Source organism: Otolemur garnettii, unplaced genomic scaffold (genome assembly GCF_000181295.1).
Source record: "Otolemur garnettii isolate 467f Iridium unplaced genomic scaffold, OtoGar3 scaffold00070, whole genome shotgun sequence".
Lineage (NCBI taxonomy): Eukaryota > Metazoa > Chordata > Mammalia > Primates > Galagidae > Otolemur > Otolemur garnettii.
This window is the reverse complement of record NW_003852465.1, coordinates 1,192,636-1,211,576: the sequence shown is the minus strand read 5'-3', so window position 1 is coordinate 1,211,576 and position 18,941 is coordinate 1,192,636. Positions and strand designations below refer to the sequence as shown.

General features: G+C 40.6%; 1 protein-coding gene across 1 annotated transcript in view; it reads left to right on the top strand.

The window, feature by feature from the left end:
- SLC2A13 (solute carrier family 2 member 13) overlaps positions 1-18,941 on the top strand; it is a 349,721-nt gene extending 330,780 nt beyond the window's left edge. The window contains exons 8-10 of the mRNA XM_003793533.2: positions 11,720-11,841; positions 11,960-12,112; positions 17,675-18,941. Coding sequence (XP_003793581.1) covers positions 11,720-11,841; positions 11,960-12,112; positions 17,675-17,901 — 502 coding nt within the window. The 3' untranslated portion in view covers positions 17,902-18,941. The remainder of the gene's footprint in view (positions 1-11,719; positions 11,842-11,959; positions 12,113-17,674) is intronic.

Sequence of the window (18,941 nt, the reverse complement as noted above, 5' to 3'; positions counted from 1 at the left end):
GTAGTGACCCCATAGTATAAATATGGAAACCAGAGCTTGAGGCCTTTGGTCTATGGGAAGAAACCGCATGATGAAGGTATCTGATTCTCTTCCTCTGAATGCCAGCTGAAGCAGGAACATGGCTAATACTTTAGCACTAATGCCTCATTTTTATTATGGGAAAAATTATACCATAAAACAGAAATATGGAAAAAGGGGCCCAAGATTGTCTATTAATCACTGAAGTTTCTCCCATCTTGCCAATACTATCACAACTACATATTAAGTATCTCAATCCAAAAATCTAAAATCCAAAATGCTCCAATATCCACAACTTTTTGAGCACCAACATGACACTCAGAGGGAATACTCATGGGAGCATTTCAGATTTCAGACTTTCAGATTAGGGAGGCTCACCAAGTGGTATATTACAAATGCTCTAAAATTCAAAATCTGAAACACTTCAGGTCCCAAGTAGGTTCGAAAGTGAAAACAGTCATCATCTTAATGAATTCTTCCATCCAGTTTCCACATTTGTAGTCACTCTCATCCATTTCTTGGTAGCTTTAGACCCAAGAAAACATTTTGTAGTTGATTTCCTGTCCACCGCCAACTTGGTGACATTTTCCATGTTTCCAGATAGTCTCCGGGAAGTAGGCCATGGCCAGGTCTGCTATAGATGTGATGATACGGCAAGAGAAAGAATGACAAAGTATTTTCTTATGAAGTCATACAGTAGAAAAATTTTCCTCTGCAGTTACGAGGTTGAACCCTGAATGCTAATGTAGACTCTCACCAAGGCAGAGTCCAAGGCTTCTCTGACCTGGCAGAGTCTTTAAACTGACCACAAAACTTCAGGGACAAGTCTGAGAGGAGCTTGAGAGGAACAGGGGAGCCACATCCACTTCCTCCTGTGATGGATTTTACGTACACCCACTGCACTGCTTCTTGGCCAGTTTGATACCAAAAAGAAAGTAACAGGTGAAATGAAGGTTTCGTTCTCACCACTCTGCCACCTAGGCTAACCTTGGTGGTTCAGCCTAGCTTATTTTATAATTATTATTTTCCTATTTGCTTTATTATTTAGTGGTACCTTGAAAGACAACCCTCCTATTGTAGGATATTTTTGTTTTTTCTAATTATTTATCTGTGACAATCCCAGGATTAATGAAAGTACAATCGTAAGTACATCTTTCAGCATATAATATTTTCCCATTTTAAGTATGACTGGGACAGAGGGTATGAGTGTTCTTACACCTAAATTGCAAAATTTCTTTCCAAAGGGAGATGATACCAATTTAAATTGTTACCACAATTAGAGACTATACCACTATCACTGTATTCCCATTGGCTTTAAGTGTTGTTTTTGTTTTCATTTGCTTCTGCATCCACATTCTGTCCATCCATTTTCCATACTTAAGAGCACATAAGCTAGTCAGCATACTGATAAAGGGTTTAGATACAATAATTTATCTACAAATAAAATTTTATTAATAAAAATTGCCTTTTCGCACCGAATTTCTAATATTTTAGAAATTTGCCCTCGCCTATGATTTAATTGTCTCAATAATTCTCAAGATCTTTTTTCCCGGAAAAGTAATAGTAACTAAAAGATTAGGTTTCGTTTTCGACTTGCCTGTGACAGTCATCTGCCAAAAACAAACAAAAGAAATGGCTAGACAATAGGGAATTTTTCAAGGCCAAGACCTTGCACGGGGTCTGCACACAGCAAGGAGGGAGTTATTTGTTTCTAAACTTACTCATCTATGTTTAGGGTTTCAATGCTATGTTGCCATGCCCCCTATGCTTACCCACAACTTTATTTCATGTTAGATTATTAAATAGGTCTTATGCCTACTGAACAATAATTTAAAATGTCAGAGAAGTAATGAGTCAGGTTTGGAACAGTAACTTTTCCTGGTCACTTTGATGGGATAACATAAAGCTAGAATTTTGTATGACTTGGGTTGCTTATGGTAAATTTATGTCAACCTAGTTCTCTAATTATTTCTCCTCAGATAAGAGAAAAGGTATCTTGTCCGGGGGAGATACTCTATCCTTTCCTAGGTACCTGTCCACCTCTACCCTCAAATTGTACCTGTGTAATTAGATCACAAATTTCTATAAAGAACTATTAGAGTTAACCCTTAGAGATATCCAGGTTCTGAGGTGATAGATCAGTGACGTTGTCCAGAGAAGTCTCAGTCCTGTGCCAGGAACTAGACATGAAATTGTGCTCCGTTCACCCTCCTCAGTAATGGATTAGCCAGCAAAGCATGCTCAGGAATCCCGTAGGACCGTGGTAGGTATGTCACCCAAACTGCAGGAAGCTTTCCCTCCCCTTTTCCAAAATCCTAGATATTTAATCAGCTCCTTTGGGAAAGGGATAAAGTTTCATAGGTTTATGTGATTAGGACTGGATAGATAAAATCTGAACTTTTTCTTTTTAAGTTCAGGCCATGTTTCTTTTCTCTTACTCCTGTATATAAACATAAAGCCGTGAAGTTACCGCATCCCTCTGAATAAAGGGGCAAGAGAAAAAGCCCGTGCGGATTAAGCAGCAAGGAGATACATTACTTACGGGTAACTGTGACAGGAGCAGCTACGGATTTGCACTGCTTAGTTCCTTTGGTTACTTATTTGGTTTAAAACTCCATGGACATTTGACGGGAAGGTCACACACACACACACACACACACACACACAAAAATAGCTGTACTTGTGAATCGATTTGTGAGGTGGGCGTTGAGTGGGCAGGGAAGAATTGTTCACCTTGAAAGAGAGCTGTTAATCTCACGATGTGTTCCTAAAGGCAGCGCTGTGGGTTCCTTGACTGGAGCAGGGACTGATTCTGTCTGTACGTCAGATTTTATCTAGTCGTTCTGCTGGTAAAGATTAGTTCTCTTATTCTGCCAAAATGAGACACCTGTCAGCATTTAATTCTGCTGTTTTGTCCCCTGTGGTACCCTCTGCACAGCTTCCTCTGATTGTAGCCTTTTTCTGGTTTTGCTCTAGGATGTGGTAAAAAGATGCCACGTCCAGGAGCGTGACTTCTCTAATCCCAACCCACACACTGATGTCAAAGTATTTTTGTTCCTTCTCAGCAGCATTATGTACTTCCAGCAGCAGTTGCCAGGAAAGCATAAGGGTATTCTGCAATAACGTTGGCAATGCACCTTTTTGTTTTTTATTTGGGATACCTAGTGTTCGTATTTTAAAGGTCCACTGTGATGTCACATTCTCAGTCTTTAGCTGAGTGTAATTCCCAGGTCAGTGACTGCAGTGCCTTCCTAAAATCAGCATGAGGGTGACAGTGAGTTAGTTGCTCGGCCTATTTGACACATGCAAATGTACATACCAGATGGTAGAAAAGTACAATGGGGCAAGCACAGAGTCCCTGCTAAAATATCCTACTTACCGTTGTCACAGCAAGAGATCACACAAGTACTGTGATAATAATGAAAACACTAAATAGAATATTTTCCTGTGAACTTCAGTTATTTATTTGTAAACAGTCCTCTCCCCAGGAGCCTAGCTGCTGTTGCCTTTCTTTTTTCCTTCCATCTTCTTTTCTCTCTCTCTCTTTTGAGGTGGAGTCTCAGTCTATCACCCCAGCTAGAGGAGTCCAGTGGTGTCAGCACAGCTCACAGCAACTCCTGGGCTCAAGTGGTTCTCCTGCCTCAGCCTCTGAGTAGCTAGAACTATAGGTGTGGACCACCATTCTTAGCTAGTTTTTTTTTTATTTTTAGTATAGAGGGGGTCTTACTCTTCCTCAGGCTAATCTTGAACTGCTGACCTCAAGTGATCCTCCCACCTCAGCCTCTAAGAGTGCTAGGATTACAGGCATGAGCCACCATACCCAGCCTTCTCTTTTATCTTTCCTTGCTTATTATCTTATTTTAAGATCTTAATAGCTCCAAATTATTTCATTGGTGGGGATGATTAATCAAGGGATTCCTTTTTTTTTTTTTTTTTGAGACAGAGTCTCATTTGTTGCCCTCCATAGAGTGCTATGGCATCACAGCTCACAGCAACCTCAAACTCTTGGCCTTAAGCGATTCTCTTGCCTCAGCCTCCCAAGTAGGAGGTGCCTACCACACCTAGAGGTGTGGACTAGAGGTGCCCAACACAACATCCAGCTATTTTGTTGTTGTTGCAGTTGTCATTGTTGTTTAGCTGGCCTGGGCCAGGCTCGAACTCACCAACCTCAGTGCATGTGTCTGGTGCCATAACTACTGTGCTACAGGCACCAAGCCCCACTGAGGGATTTTTGATGCTGTTTTCTACTCACAAATGCAAGTGGAAAGGCTTCATTCATCAATCAGTGACCATTTATGTAGAGTACTGTGATGGACAAGAGATGGAGATAAAAAGAATACAAAAGTGGCTGTTCATTGGCAAACACTTATAAATTTCTTTCTTTGTTATAAGTTATTACCTTATTTAATCTGTGTAATGATTCTATTTGGAAGTGGTATTTTACAAGAAAATCAAGGCACACAAAGGTTACGTAACTTAGCCAAGGTTGGTAAGTGGCAGGATGGACACCTGTGCCAGGCTGTATTGCCTAGGATGAGAGTCCAGTACAGAAAAAGGCTGAGCATATTCAGATAGGATAATATGGAGCACTATGTCATCACAATGTAAATGAGGAAAATGAGAAGGAGTAGAGAAGAGAAAGGATATTTCAGACAGGTGAATGGGTAGCATCTGGCCCAGCCTAAAATAGTAAGGGTGGGTTTTGAGTGAGAGTGTGCCTCCAGTTATAGGAAATAGCATGAGAAGATGATACTGGGTCTGGAAAGCATTAGTATTCCCAGGAAGTAAATAGTCTTCTTTAGTTGGAGGAAAAGATTTGTATAGCAGCACAAAAGAAGGCAGACTACAGCCACATTCTGTAGGCCTTATTTTGTAGGTAGTTGGGATGAGCCATGAGGCAGTCAGAGCAGCATCTAGAAAGTTTAACCTTGTGGGGTGGGAGTGTGAAGAAAGGAATGGTAGGAGAAGGAAAAATAATGAGGGAACTGTATTCATTTTCTCTTGCAATACATACTCATTTAGCAGTTCTTGTGGGTCAGGAGTTAGAGGCACAGCTTGGCTGGGCCCACTGGTTAGGGTCTCACAAGGCCACTGCAGTGAAGGTGATGACTGGAGCTGCAGTTTCATCTTAAGGCTCAACTGGGGAAGGATTCACTTTCGTTAGATTGCAGTAAGGTGTGGTTTTATACCAAGAACTTCAGATTCTTGCTAGCTGTTGACCAGAGGCTGCCCTCAGTTCCTTCTCATGGGCCGCCCAACATAGGCATCTTGCAGGTTGGTTCTCCAAAACCAGCAAAGAAGTGGGAGACTTTAGCTGAATTATACTATAGTCTTACACACTTAATCCCATTTGACCTGTCACCTTTGCCTTATTCTGTTGGTTGAAAACAAGGTCACTACTATAGTCAAGGGGAGGGGACTATGTGTAGTACAAGGGCATAGATGTCAGAAACAGGGATCGTGGAGCTGCTCCAATCCACCTACCACAGAGACAGATGTGGTGGCGGCACCAACGCTCAGAGTCTGAATTAGACTGGGTATTAACGTCAATGGAAATGAAGAGTCAGATTCAAGAAGTTATATCTAGAAAATATGATTTCCTGCCTGGACTATGTGAAGTTCTTTGTATACATTATCTCACATAAGCCCCAAAGTATTTCCCGTGCAGTAGATGCCAGGAAAAATCCTGATTTTACAGATGAGGACATAGCTTCAAGAAGTTAAGTACCGAGAGGTCACATATATCCTAGCTTCACATCTGGGTGTCCCAGGCTAGATTTGAACCTGGGGTGTCGGTGCCAAAGCTCATAGTCTTATCCTCTCTGTTTTACTTGGATTTCAGAAAATAGAGGATGTAGGTCTGGGTGTGATAGCTGATGCCTGTAATCCTGGTACTCTGGGAGGCCAATGAGGGAGAATCACTTCAGCTCAGGAGTATGAGACCAGCCTGAGAGCAAGACCTCATCTCTCCTACAAATAGGAAAATTAGCCAGGATTGGTGGCAGGCCCCTGTACTCCCAGCTACTGGGATGCAGAGGCAGGAGGATCTCTTGGACCCAGGAGTTTGAGGTTGCTGTGAACTAGGCTGATTCCACAGCACTCTAGCCTGGGCAAGAAAGTCTCTTAAAAAAAAAAAAAAAAGAAAGAAAGAGTATGGAGGACCTAAAGAGAAATGGGTAAGAAAACAACAAAGACAACTCTTAAGATTTTAAGGCATTTCAATTTGGGGGAAAGCTATGCTAACTAAAATAGCAGTGTCATGAGGTCTCTATAAAGTAATGTTTATTGTGCATACACCAGGTGCCAGGCAGTGTGCCAAGCACTTGGTACGTGGCTACAGTATGTTCATGCACATGGAACAACTGATCTTCCCAACAGCCTGTGATACGGGACCTTGCCCTATTTTATAGATCAGGAAAGAGGACCACATCAGTGCCCACTAACCTCAAGGTTCCACAAATGCACCAGTGTTATTCTGTTCATAGCTACTATCTCTAATGTCTGATACATGAGAAGTGCTCACTAAATAAATTTTTGAATGAATGAATACAGTCAGTAAGAGGTAAAGTCACAATCTGAACTAAGAACAGCCCCCACTCTTGCTTTCTGGAGAAAACTGTGCATTCTCATGTAGCCATATTGTGTATGAGGACACAGCAGCGTATTGAGATGTTCAGCAGAAACCCAAATTCCATCAATGGAGCTTGAGGAAAGGTCAATACTACAATAAACTATTTAGAAGCAGCCGTGTAGAAGGTATAAAGTTCTAAAATTAGATGGGATGATTACGAGAGAGGGTATAGGCCCTGAAACATTATCTTAGAAGACACTTGTATTGAAAGGTTGAGAAGTAGAAGAGATGTTTTTAAAAAGCAGTAAATACATACGGTCAGAAAGATAAGATGGCAATGAAGACATAAAAGCAAAGTGGGAAGAGAAGGAAGGAGGGTGGTCGGCAATATCAGCCACCACAGAGTAATCAGAGCATCAAGATTAAGACAAGGAGACTGAATTTGGAGATTAGAAGATCACTGATGACTTGGGGGTAAGCAGATTAAGGAAAACAGGACGAATCAGAGTCAGCTGGCATCTGGGAGGTGGGGGAGCTGGGCTGTGAAAGATTGGTAGTGATGTGGAACTCATGAATATAAACTACTATAATGTTAGGAGAGCTAGTGGCAGTAACATGAGAAGGGCTGAATAGGAGACATCTTGCTGTAGACAGAGGGAAGGACAAGGTAGGAAGAAAATGACAATGGCAGGAAAAAGATAGACTAATAAAGGAACATGACCCCCGAGGAGGCAGACGGAAATAAGATGCAAGACCGGAGGTAGGAAGGGCAGTCCTGAGAGATGGGAGAGACTTGGTACCACTGGAAGAAGGACAAGAGATTATTTGCTTTTTATTTTTTCAAAATAGAACCTTTTTCAAAAGTTAAAAGCATAGAAAAATGAAGGTTGAATAGAGAAAACTGATGTTCAAATTGAAGGTCCTCAATTCTTCTTCTAGAATTTATTTAAGAAGGAGGCAAATTCGTCTATAGAAAGCAGAGGGGAAAATTTCAAGTCTAGAAGAAATATTTTAATTAACTGATGCAATGTTTAGCAAAAGTGTATTGAATTAGAGAATTCATTAAGGGATAAAATGAGCATCTTATTAGATCTTATCTAGAGACCCAATGGAGATGAAATTGCATGAACTTTTAACAGACCCCAACACTGGGGGTTCATGACTTTGGCCAGCTTCTGACATGAAGTTAATGGCACCACCCAGGGTTAGGAAGCAGCAGATTCTTCCTTCATTCTTATAGAGGAAGGTTGGATTCTAGAGGCCAGTGAAGATAATATGCAAACTCATACACTTTGCTTCATCATGCTTTGCAGATACTGTGTTTTACAAATTGAAGGTTTCTGACGACCCCACGTTAAACAAGTCTGTCAGCACCACTTTCCAACAGCATGTGCCGACTTCGCGTTTCTGTGTCTGGTCCCTCTCACACCTGCAAACTTTTTCATTGTTATTATATCTGTTGTGGTGATCAGTGATCTTTAATGTCACCACTGCAGTTGACTCATGGAACCACAAACCATGCCCATCTAAGACAGTGAACTTAATACACCTGCATGTTCTGACTTCTCCTCTGATGATCTCTGCTCCCATCTCTCTCTCTTCTCTGGGCTGCCTATTCCCTGAGACACAACAATATTGAATTAGGGCAATGAATACACCTACAGTGGCCTATACGTGTTCAAGAGAAAAGAGTATCTCTTCTTTAAAAGGTAGAAATGATTAAGCTTAGTGAGGAAGGCCTGTCAAAAGCCAAGAGAGGCCAAAAGCGAGGCATCTAGTGCCAACAGTTAGCCACATTGAGAATTCAAAGGAAAAGTTCTTGAAGGGAATTAAAAGTTGTATTCCAAGGAAATCAAATGATGCAAAACAGACTTCTTACTGAGATGGAGAAAATTTTGAGTGGTCTGGATAGAACATGCCAGCCATGAAAATCCCCTTAAGCTGAAGCCTAATCCCGAGTAAGACCTTAACTCTCTCTGGTTCTATAAAGGCTGAGAGAGGTGAGAAAGTTGCAGAAGAAAAGTTTGAAGCTAGCAAAGCTTGGTTCATGGGGTTTAAAGAAAGAAAAGCTGTTGATAAAAGTTCAAAGCGAAGCAGCAAGTTATCCAAAAGATCCAGCTAAGATAACGGACGAAAGTGGCTACACTAAACAACAGATTTCCAGGGTCGATAACAGAAGAGCCTTCCATTGGAAGAAGATGCCATCTAGGACTCTTATAGCTAGAGAGGACAAGTCAGTGCCTGGCTTGAAAGACGTAACTCTCCCATTAGGGACTAAAACTGTTGGTAACTTTATGCTGAAGCCAGTGTTCATTGACCACTCTGAAAATCCAGGGCCCTGAAGAGTTACGCCTAATCTACTCTTCCTGTGATCTATAAATGGAACAACAAAGCCAGGATGACAGCACATCTGTTTACAACACGACTTCCCACTACTGAGACTACTGCTCAGAAAGAAAGATTCCGTTGAAAATATGACTGCTTATTGGCAGTGCACCTAGTCACCCAAGAGCTCTGAGGGAGATGTACAAGGAGATCAGTGTTGTTTCATGCCTGCTAACCCAACATCCATCCTGTAGCCCAGGTATCAAGGAGTAATATCAACTTTCAAATCTCACATTTAAGAAATGCATTTTATAAAGCTACAGATGCTATAGATAGTGATTTCTCTGGTGAATCTGGGCAGAGTCAATTGAAAACCTAGCAACGATTCACCGTTCGATTAATATAGGCCATTAAGAATATTTGCAATTGGCTCGGCACCTGTGGCTCAAACAGCTAAGGCGCCAGCCACATACACCTGAGCTGGAGGGTTCAAATCCAGCCTGGGCCTGCCAAACAACGACGGCTGCAACCAAAAAAATAGCCAGGCATTGTGGCGGGCACCTGTAATGCCAGCCACTTGGGAGATGAAGGCAGGAGACTTGCTTGAGCCCAGGAGTTGGAGGTTGCTGTGAGCTGTGATGTCACAGCACTCTACCCAGGGCGACAGCTTGAGGCTCTGTCTCAAAAAAAAAAGAATATTTGCAATTAATGAGAAGAGGTCAAAATACCAACATGTGCAGGAGTTTGGAAAAAGTTGATTCCAACCCTCATGGATGACTTTGGGTGGTTCAAGACTACAGCGGAGGAAAGTAACTGCAGATGTGGTGGGAAAAAAGCAAGAGACGGAGCATTAGAAGAGCCTCAGATGGGACGGAATTGGTGCCACCTCGTGATAAAACTGCAAGGGGTGAGGAGGTGCTTCATATGGAGGAGCAAAGAAAGTGGTTTCTGAGGGGAATCTATTCCCAGTAAAGATGCTGTGAACGTCGTTGAAATGACAACAAAGGATTTAGAATATTGTATGAACTTAGTTACAAAAGCAGCAACAGGGTTTGAGAGAGTTCACTCCAATTTCGGAAGAAGTTCTGTGGGTGAAATGCTATAAAATATCCCTGCACACTACGGAGAAATCTTTCATGAAAGGAAGCATCAATGAATGCATTTCATTGTTGTCTGTTTTAAGAAATTGCCATAGCCACCCCCCTTCAGCAGCCATCAGTGTCAAGACTAGACCCTCTACCCGCAAAAAGAATTAGAACTTGCTCAACACCCAGATGATCATTGGCATTTTTTAGCACTATAGTATTTTAATCAAGATATGTACAGTGGGTTTTTAGACATATGCTATTGTGTACTCAATAGAACACAATAAAATCTAGGCACAACTTTTATGTGGTCTGGAACTCACCCTGCGGTCTCTGAGGTAGGCCTGTGCTGGCGTTAGTATAAGCTGAGCGATGAGGTAAGAGAATACTGAGAGGAATTCAGAATCTTAAGACTCATTTCAGTGTAGCACAAATTCATATCATCAGAAATGAGGAAATAAAGTGATTGTGATCAGAAAAGGGATGCCTGAAGTGTGAAGTATTGAAGTAAAATAGTTCCAAATCAAGCACACTATAAAATACCCTCTCTGAGGTTTTGGAGATGAAATAAGGAACTCTGAGGCCAAGTATTATGAGCCAGAATGAAAAATAAATGAATGTGGCAGGGAGTGAGATGGGGTGGACTGACAGGGCACCCACAGCGTCAAGACAGACGCAGTGCCATGGGGAGCTAATAAATAACAGGGCTCGGCCGTCCAGGTTCAAAGCCAGAGGTTACAGGAAGCAGAGCAGTAGTCTACACTGACAGTGGGGATAAGAATGTTTTTGAGACTGTTAGGATCTTTAGGGGCAGTTAAGGGAAAGAACTGGAAGTTCAGCGTGAAGATCAGTCTAAACCGCAGGACACTTCAGTACAGAACCGGAGGGAAGGTCATCTAGGAGTGACTGATAGAGACACAGGCACACAGACCAGGAAGAGAAGTGCTCTGTGGAATCAGAGATGTCACTGCCCCCCGTCCTATGCTTCTCTCATCTACCCTGTCACCCCTTTACAGGTGATGCTTCTGATCCTTAAAATAGCTTGTAAGATATTATCCTCATTTTACAGATGAAAAAATTTGAATCTTGTCCTGACCTCAAACTCCAAGGTCTTTCTACCACAACACACTGGCTCTCAGTGGTCTTGAAGTGTTAACTGCAGCTGCCAAGGACTAATTAGAAATCACGTCTAGACTCGGTGCCCGTAGCTTAGTAGTTAGGGCGCCAGCCACATACACGGGGGCTGACATGTTCAAACCCGGCCCAGGCCTGCTAAACAACAATGACAACTACAACAAAAAAATAGCCGGGCGTTGTGGTGGACACCTGTAGAGTCCCAGCTACTTGGGAGGCTGAGGCAAGAGAATCGTTTAAGCCCAAGAGTTTGAGGTTACTGTGAGCTATGACACCACAGAACTCTACTGAGGGTGATATAGTGAGACTCTGTCTCAAAAAAGAAAGAATGTCTAATTTTTATGTAGTGGGAATGGAACACAGTGTATTTCTTTGGGTTACTCTTGAATTATATTTAGTTCTAAAAAGTTTTCTGTGAGTTTATATATCTAATAATCTATTTTTTTTAAGTTTTTTCAAGAAAACTTCTTGGATCCTTTTTTTAAAGACATTAGGGAATTTCCACATACATTCAATATAAGCTCATTGAATTTCTGCAACTCAACTTTAAAACATTAGTTAATCTTTACGTTGCATTATTTTTCAGGTGTGAAAATGAAACCAAGTTCAAAACCGAAGACGTTTTCTGGGCTTACAATTTCTGCCCTACTCCGTATTCCTGGACTGCTCTTCTGGCCCTTATTTTATACCTTGTTTTCTTTGCACCTGGTAAACAAAGGCTTTGTTATTATTGTTGTGTTAAATTGCCTCTTTTTAGAGGCTTCAAGCTACTATTTTTTAAATTCCTTATATACTCTTTTACTAAATTTAATTTTTTACTTCTCAGGAATGGGACCAATGCCTTGGACTGTGAATTCTGAAATATATCCCCTTTGGGCAAGAAGTACAGGAAATGCCTGTTCATCTGGAATAAACTGGATTTTCAATGTTCTGGTTTCGTTAACGTTTTTACACACAGCAGAGTATCTTACATACTATGGTAAGAGAATGTTTTGTACAAGATATTTTCAGTTTTAATGATAAATACTATCACTTGTGATTGAAAGGCTACGTGGTTATATTTTTGCTGTTACAAATGTCTCCAGGTGGCTTTCTTATTCCACCACATGCCTGGGAAATGGATCTGGGGAAAGAAAAAAGTCTCCTTCCCTCAACAATATTGCTTCTTGCCCTCAGTGATCAGGGCTGTCGCCTACCCACTCTCTCAACCCAAACATCTCCCAGTCACCTCCCCCGGGAGTTGGAAATCGTTACAGCATAGCTTTTAGTTTAACAAAGAAAGATAAACAATTTAAAAAATGGTAAAGAGATACAGGCAGGGCCAGTGACATGTCTTACGATAGAGATGGAGTCAAGTCCAAGAGCAGAATCAGCAGAGCCTGGAAAGCTTGCCCAGATACCTGCAGGTGTGATTGCTGTGCGTTTGCCTTCCATCCATCATCTGTGCTGTTCAGGCCAAGGCTGTGCGTGTCAGCGTCCTCTGGGACCAGCATTTAATGCTTCCCAACTGTAGATGTGATGAAAGTGTTCAAATGAAAATGGGTGGAGACCACGCTTCAAAGAAAACAGTAGTATTAATAAATGGCCGTTCTACAAAAATACTTCGGAGAGCTACTCCAAATCCATTTTTACTAAGGTGAAAAGACTTTTTAGATACACCATTTCTGGCCAGGTGTGGTGCTTCACACCTGCAATCCTAGCACTTTGGTAGGCTAAAGCAGGCAATGACTTAAGGCCAAGAGTGCCAGACCACCCTGGGCAACACAGTGAGATCCCTGTCACTACAAAAAATAAATAAAGAAATAAACTTGGACTTGGCATGGTGGTGTGGGCCTGTAGTTCCAGCTACTGAGGAGGCTGCAGCAGGAGGATGGCTTGAGCCTAGGAGTATGAGGTTGCAGTGAGCTGTAATGATTCCACTGCACTCTAGCCCAGGCAACAGAGTGAGACAGTATCTCAGAAAAATAAACAAAAAAGAGAGAGCATTCTACATTGTCCATATGACATAATGAAATGTGAGCTTTTCATTACAGCTTCCCCGTCAGCTTCAGTGGTCTATGTGGAATGCCTATTGCTTGTACTATTCTTCCAGAAGACCTTCTCTGATCCCCTCCTCCACCTCACCTCATCCTATGCTCTGGGCACTTATTAATTGCTTTTTGCAAGAACAGGTTTATTTATCTGTTTCCTCCCCTCCCCTCACCTCCCACTGTTAGACTATAAATCCCTGGAGGGCTGTCTATGCTTTGCTCACCATTATATTCCCAGTTCTTTCCAGGGCAATCTGTTCACCTGGTAAACACCCCAAAGTGTTCATCAAATGAATAAAGCAAGCCAGGCTCAATGGCTCATGCCTGTAATCCTAGCACTTTAAGAGGCTGAGGTGTGTGGATTCCTTGCGCTCAGGAGTTAAAGAGCAGCCTGAGCAAGAGCAAAACCACGTCTGTACTAAAAGTAGAAAAAATTAGCTGGAAGTTATGGTAGGCACCTGTAGTCCCAGCTACTAGGGAAGCTGAGACAAGAGGATCACTTGAGCCAAGAGTTTGAGGTTGCTATGAGCCACCCAGGGTGACAGAGTCATACTCTGTCTCAATAAAAGAAAAGAAACAGAATAAATAGATGTATGAGTTTTGTAGATGAATTTATGGAAACATTATAAAAATCCATTTCTTCTCTCTTCTAAACATGCTGAATTAGTATTTACTTTTAGTTAATACTATTTATCTAGTGCTTTTACTATCTTTTTATAAAACTACTCTCTCCCAATCACTAGTGAAACATTTAGAAATATTTATTTTCCTGTAAAGGGAAGGCATTGGCATTTTAAACTTGATGTATATTTCTGCTTTATCCCATTTGGTAATTAAAATTTTTACATAAATTCATGAACTTCATGATATAAATATGAGTATGATAAATACTTCAGTTTACTAATTCTTGAGAACACTTAAATATTTGAAGACCTCAGTGTATATTTACATCCTCAGAAAAGCATGTTTTATAGAAAGTCACAAATATGGAAAGTCTACATTATAATACTATTGATCGCAAACACAAGGCAACAGAAGTGCAATTTAAATAGGGCATATGCAGGCATCTTTTCAGAAATACTTGGTTAGCTTTTTGCTTTGCATCTCCGCGCTCTTTATATCAGTGCGCTGATGGAGTCGGTCTGTTACTCCTTAGTAGTGGAAAGACATTTGAGTTCTGGTTAGTTTTTCCCCTTTTCATGTGACATTCTAATCTACCTATTACTGATGTTATTGTAATATGTACATGGAAGCTATGTGTTTATATTCCTGATGGAACAGATATATATCCTTAGGGTGTATTTCTCTGGAAATATCCTTGTTGTCTTTTGCTGTCTCCTTTTTTTATTGTTTTATCTTAAGAGCTCAAATTTTGATTCCTTCTTAAACTGCTTAGATAGGTTTGCCTCTGCCCCATTCAGTAATGTTTATTAGTAAAAATTACCATTCAAGTATCCCCAGTATATCATTTTTATATAGCATGTGTAGCTAAATAGATCCCGTAGATAATATTATATAAAAGTTCTTGCTTTGTGGTAATGAAATTCAATCAAACATGATCATTGAGTCCCCAATTTGTATAATTCAGTTAAATGTTTGTTTTAATCTATAACTTAAGACTCTGATAAGATTTCTTTCCTTTAGAATAAACCTGGGGAATATTCAACAGTCTTGAAAAACTCACAACAGACATTTTTGGTTTTTCATTTTCATTCCTGGGAGAATACTTGGAAAGTTATATTATTGATTTTACCATGAGTAGGTACCACAGAGTAGGTCACAGCCTCCTGCTCCTGCCCACACTCCTCTGTGGCTTGCCCGCAGATCTCACCAGCAGAACCCATACTGAGCAGGCAGTTTTGACATTTGCCTGCTTTAGAGTCCTCAGATTTTATAAAAAGGATCTTGTATTTTAATAGAATATTTTTGATAATTATTCAGCTTTGGAAATCTGGATCACAAGTAAGAATCTGTAATCAACTTGAAGAATCTTTCTAACCCATCTAACTGTTAACTATGGAAGTTTAGCACTGACAGATTGATTTGTTACTTCTAATTATGTCACTTTTCCCAAATTGCAAAAGATGAGGGTAAAGATAAAATATATTACATTTATAAAGCCGCACTGGGTTTGCTCTGTTACAGGTCCGGTCTTTAGTTTTTCCGCCTGCGCCTACCTCTCTGCAGCCTTATCATGATTACTGTCCCTTATTTGCCCCTCTCTGCTAAACATTCCATTTCTGTTCCTACTTCACAGTATTCTTCTTTCTTAAAAAAAGGTTATGGTGAACCAAACCGAAATGAAGGAGCCTTGTATTTCTAAATAGCTAGATTTTTAATAAGCAAAGCAAATTTGAATTATACAAATCCAGCTCCTTAAAGAGTTATCACGGCTCTGACAGATTATGTCTTCAATTAGTTTACGCTTTCCTGTCTTTCCTGATGTCTCGTCATCTGCCTCTGTTTCCCGTCTGTTTTCTCACGGCTCCTCCTTCCACAGAAGAGTCTCTCTTTGGGTGGTTCAGTGGCATCTTTCCTCCATAGTTTTCCTTGAGCCTTTCCAAAATTTGTTTGCACGGATGGCTATTCTGGCAGTGGTTCCTCACTAAGAAAGTATTCTTCATATGTCTTTCTCTTACTGTAATGATGCGGCAGAATTGAGAAATGTTGCTCAGTTCTTTAAGTTTTATGCCTATTCAGCATAAAGTGTGACTTTGAATATATTTTTATGTTGTCTGGTTTAGCCCTTTATTTCAGATGTACTCAGCGTCTCCCATCTGACAGTTGACAACGAGCACATTTATTCTCCATACCAGTATTTTTCAACCTCGTTTATCTTGCGGCACACTTGAACCTACAGCTAAACTTCCACAGCACACTTAAATCATGTTGATCAAAAACATTAGAGCAAAAAAAGGAATATACTCAATGCGCTTTGAACATCTTTTGAAACTAATTTAATTAAATGATCCTTAAAAACGTTCATGGCATATCAGTTGGAAATCATTGTGTTATGCCACCCAGTGTGTGAGGGCCAGGCACTAGGAACCCACAGACAAACCACAGACTCGGCCCTTGCAGAGACCACTCTTGCCACTGAAATAGAAGAGCAGCTCTCCCTCGCAGGCATCTCCTAAGCATCCCTCCTGTTCCTGCTCCTGATTTTGACTAAGGTTTCTAGAATCATAAACTGCCAGCACTTAACTAGGAGCTGAGAAACCATTTTATTTTACTTAATGAGGCATCTGAGGCCCAAAGAAGAACTTAAGTGACTATTTAGAAGTCATACAGCCAAAACTTAATCCCACATCTTCTCATCTCTTGCAAACTGGTATCCTTTCTCCAGCCATTTGTCACATCAGTTTTTCATCTTCCTTCCCCCATCTCATTTACAGGATAGTGTGGACGTGAGGCCTAAAATTAGGCAGGAACTCCATTATAGTTAGCTGCTTTTCATTATCAAAAGAAAAAGTATGGGCTCTTGTATGTAAGTTGGGAATTGGTATATAAAGGAAAGAGTTTCTTAGAAATACGTAGAGAATATAAACTAGTCATACAGCCACTTATCTCATCCATCTAGGCTTGCTGTATTGACACTTAGAATACAACCAGATATCAATGATATTTTATGTTTGTTGCTGTGCTACACTCATATGTATAAGCTTACAGCAGAACATTCCCTGACCTCACAGAGCTTACATTCTAGTGGAGGGAAACAGAACACAAATCAGTAAATACAACACGGTATCAGATGGTGATAAGTGTGTAGTGAGGGGGAGAAAATGGACCATGGGGCTCCAAGAGAAGGAACGAGGAGATCAGTTACGAGACTCTTGGAACAGTCCAGAGGAGAGAGGGTGGCTCTCAAACCACAGATACTTGTTGAAGTGGTGAGCAGTGGTCATCTTCAGGTTACGTTTTAAAGGTAGATGCAACAGGATTTCCTAACAGGTTGGATGTTGGATATGAGAGTAAGAGAGTAGTCTAGGAAGACTCCTCGACTTTGGGCATGAGAAACAGGACAGATGTGCTTACCATGTACCCCACCGAGGCATTAATTCAACAGTGTCATCATTGTACTTGGTTCTGGCAACACAAGATGAATAAGAAATGTCTCCTGACCTGAAAGTGCCTCTAGTCTGGAAACATGTATGTGCACCTGATACTTCTTGGTGCACATAGAGGTCCCCCTATAATAGGGATCTCAACAAAGTGCGGCAAAAGCTTGTTAAAGACGGTAGTTCCCTGAAGTCAGGGAACTGAGGAAAAGCTTCAAAGCAGAACTTAATCTGACCACTGTCTGTTTTTCTTGAGTTTGGCATTACGTGACTTGAGTTTTTAAACGTGAGTTTAGAAAGATAAATTGTATTACATTCCCAGGGTTAGAATACTTAGAGTAAACCAGGCTGGTAGTAATTTTTTGGTTCCGTTTGATACCGTGGTTATACATGATGGACAGGAAGAATTGTCAAAAGCGATACTGCTTCTTACACATTTCTTTTCCATTGCAGGAGCCTTCTTCCTCTATGCTGGATTCGCTGCTGTGGGACTCCTTTTCATCTATGGCTGTCTCCCTGAGACCAAAGGGAAAAAATTAGAGGAAATTGAAACCCTCTTTGACAACAGGCTATGCACATGTGGCGCTTCAGATTCTGATGAAGGGAGATACATCGAGTATATTCGGGTGAAGGGAAGTAACTACCATCTTTCTGACAATGATGCTTCTGATGTGGAATAATTCTCAGCTACTGATATAGTTATTTAAACAAACTTGGGGGAGAAGAACAGCAAATTGATGACTTCACTGCCGTGCTTCTAATCTGGTTCTTTCTACAGTCTAGTTTTGAATGACTTCATATTCTAGAATACTTGATTAGGAAGAAGATATAATCGTGATGACACTTTTTTTCATGAGCAGGTATATAAAAATATATATATTTACAGAGATTTTAATCTAATAGTTCTTGAGCAAATGTGTGTAATCCCCTCCTGAGATAGTCTAAAATGAATACTGTACCCAGTGACTTAAGTGTTAACCTTTTCTAAGACCATATATAATTTTAGTGGCAATAGAGTGAGTGCTTATCTCAACCAAATTATATACGTATGTCAAAAAGAATTCTTTCACATGACATTCTCCACGTGAAAATGAACATTCTGGGAGATGGTCCAATGGTGTTCCCTGTCAAAATGTGGCCTATTGGCCCTACATTTCCCTAAGAGTAGTGACTTACCTGGATCAGCTATTAGAAAGTAAATTCCATTTAAGCTTTCATCAACCAAACCAAAAGTGCTTCCTCTTTTGGAAGGGCACAGCTGTCCTCTTCTCCTTTGGATTCCACATTTTTATTTCTCTCAATTCAGATATTAAAGAATTCTTTAGATACTGACTCTGCACAGGATCTTATGAACGTATCAAAAGCAGATCTTTTAGGAGTTATTTACATACCTATTTTTTGCATCAGTTATACATATAAGTTATTTGCACAGATAAGCGAGCAAGTTTTGATAAGTACATTTTATTGTCAGAAGATAACAAAGAAAAGACTTTTATGGATTCCTGATTGGTTAGTCCCTTAGGTCCGCAACTATAAATGCAAAATAGTGCCAGATATTTAACTTATATATCAGGGTCAGTTTTTGTTCATGCCAAAATCACCACACCTTCCTCGTCGGCTCTGGAGTCCTAATTTGTGCCTTCATTTGTGTTATATAAATAGCTGCATGCAAACTATTTTTCCCTTACTTGTAGTCAAAAACTAGTTTCAGAAACAAAAA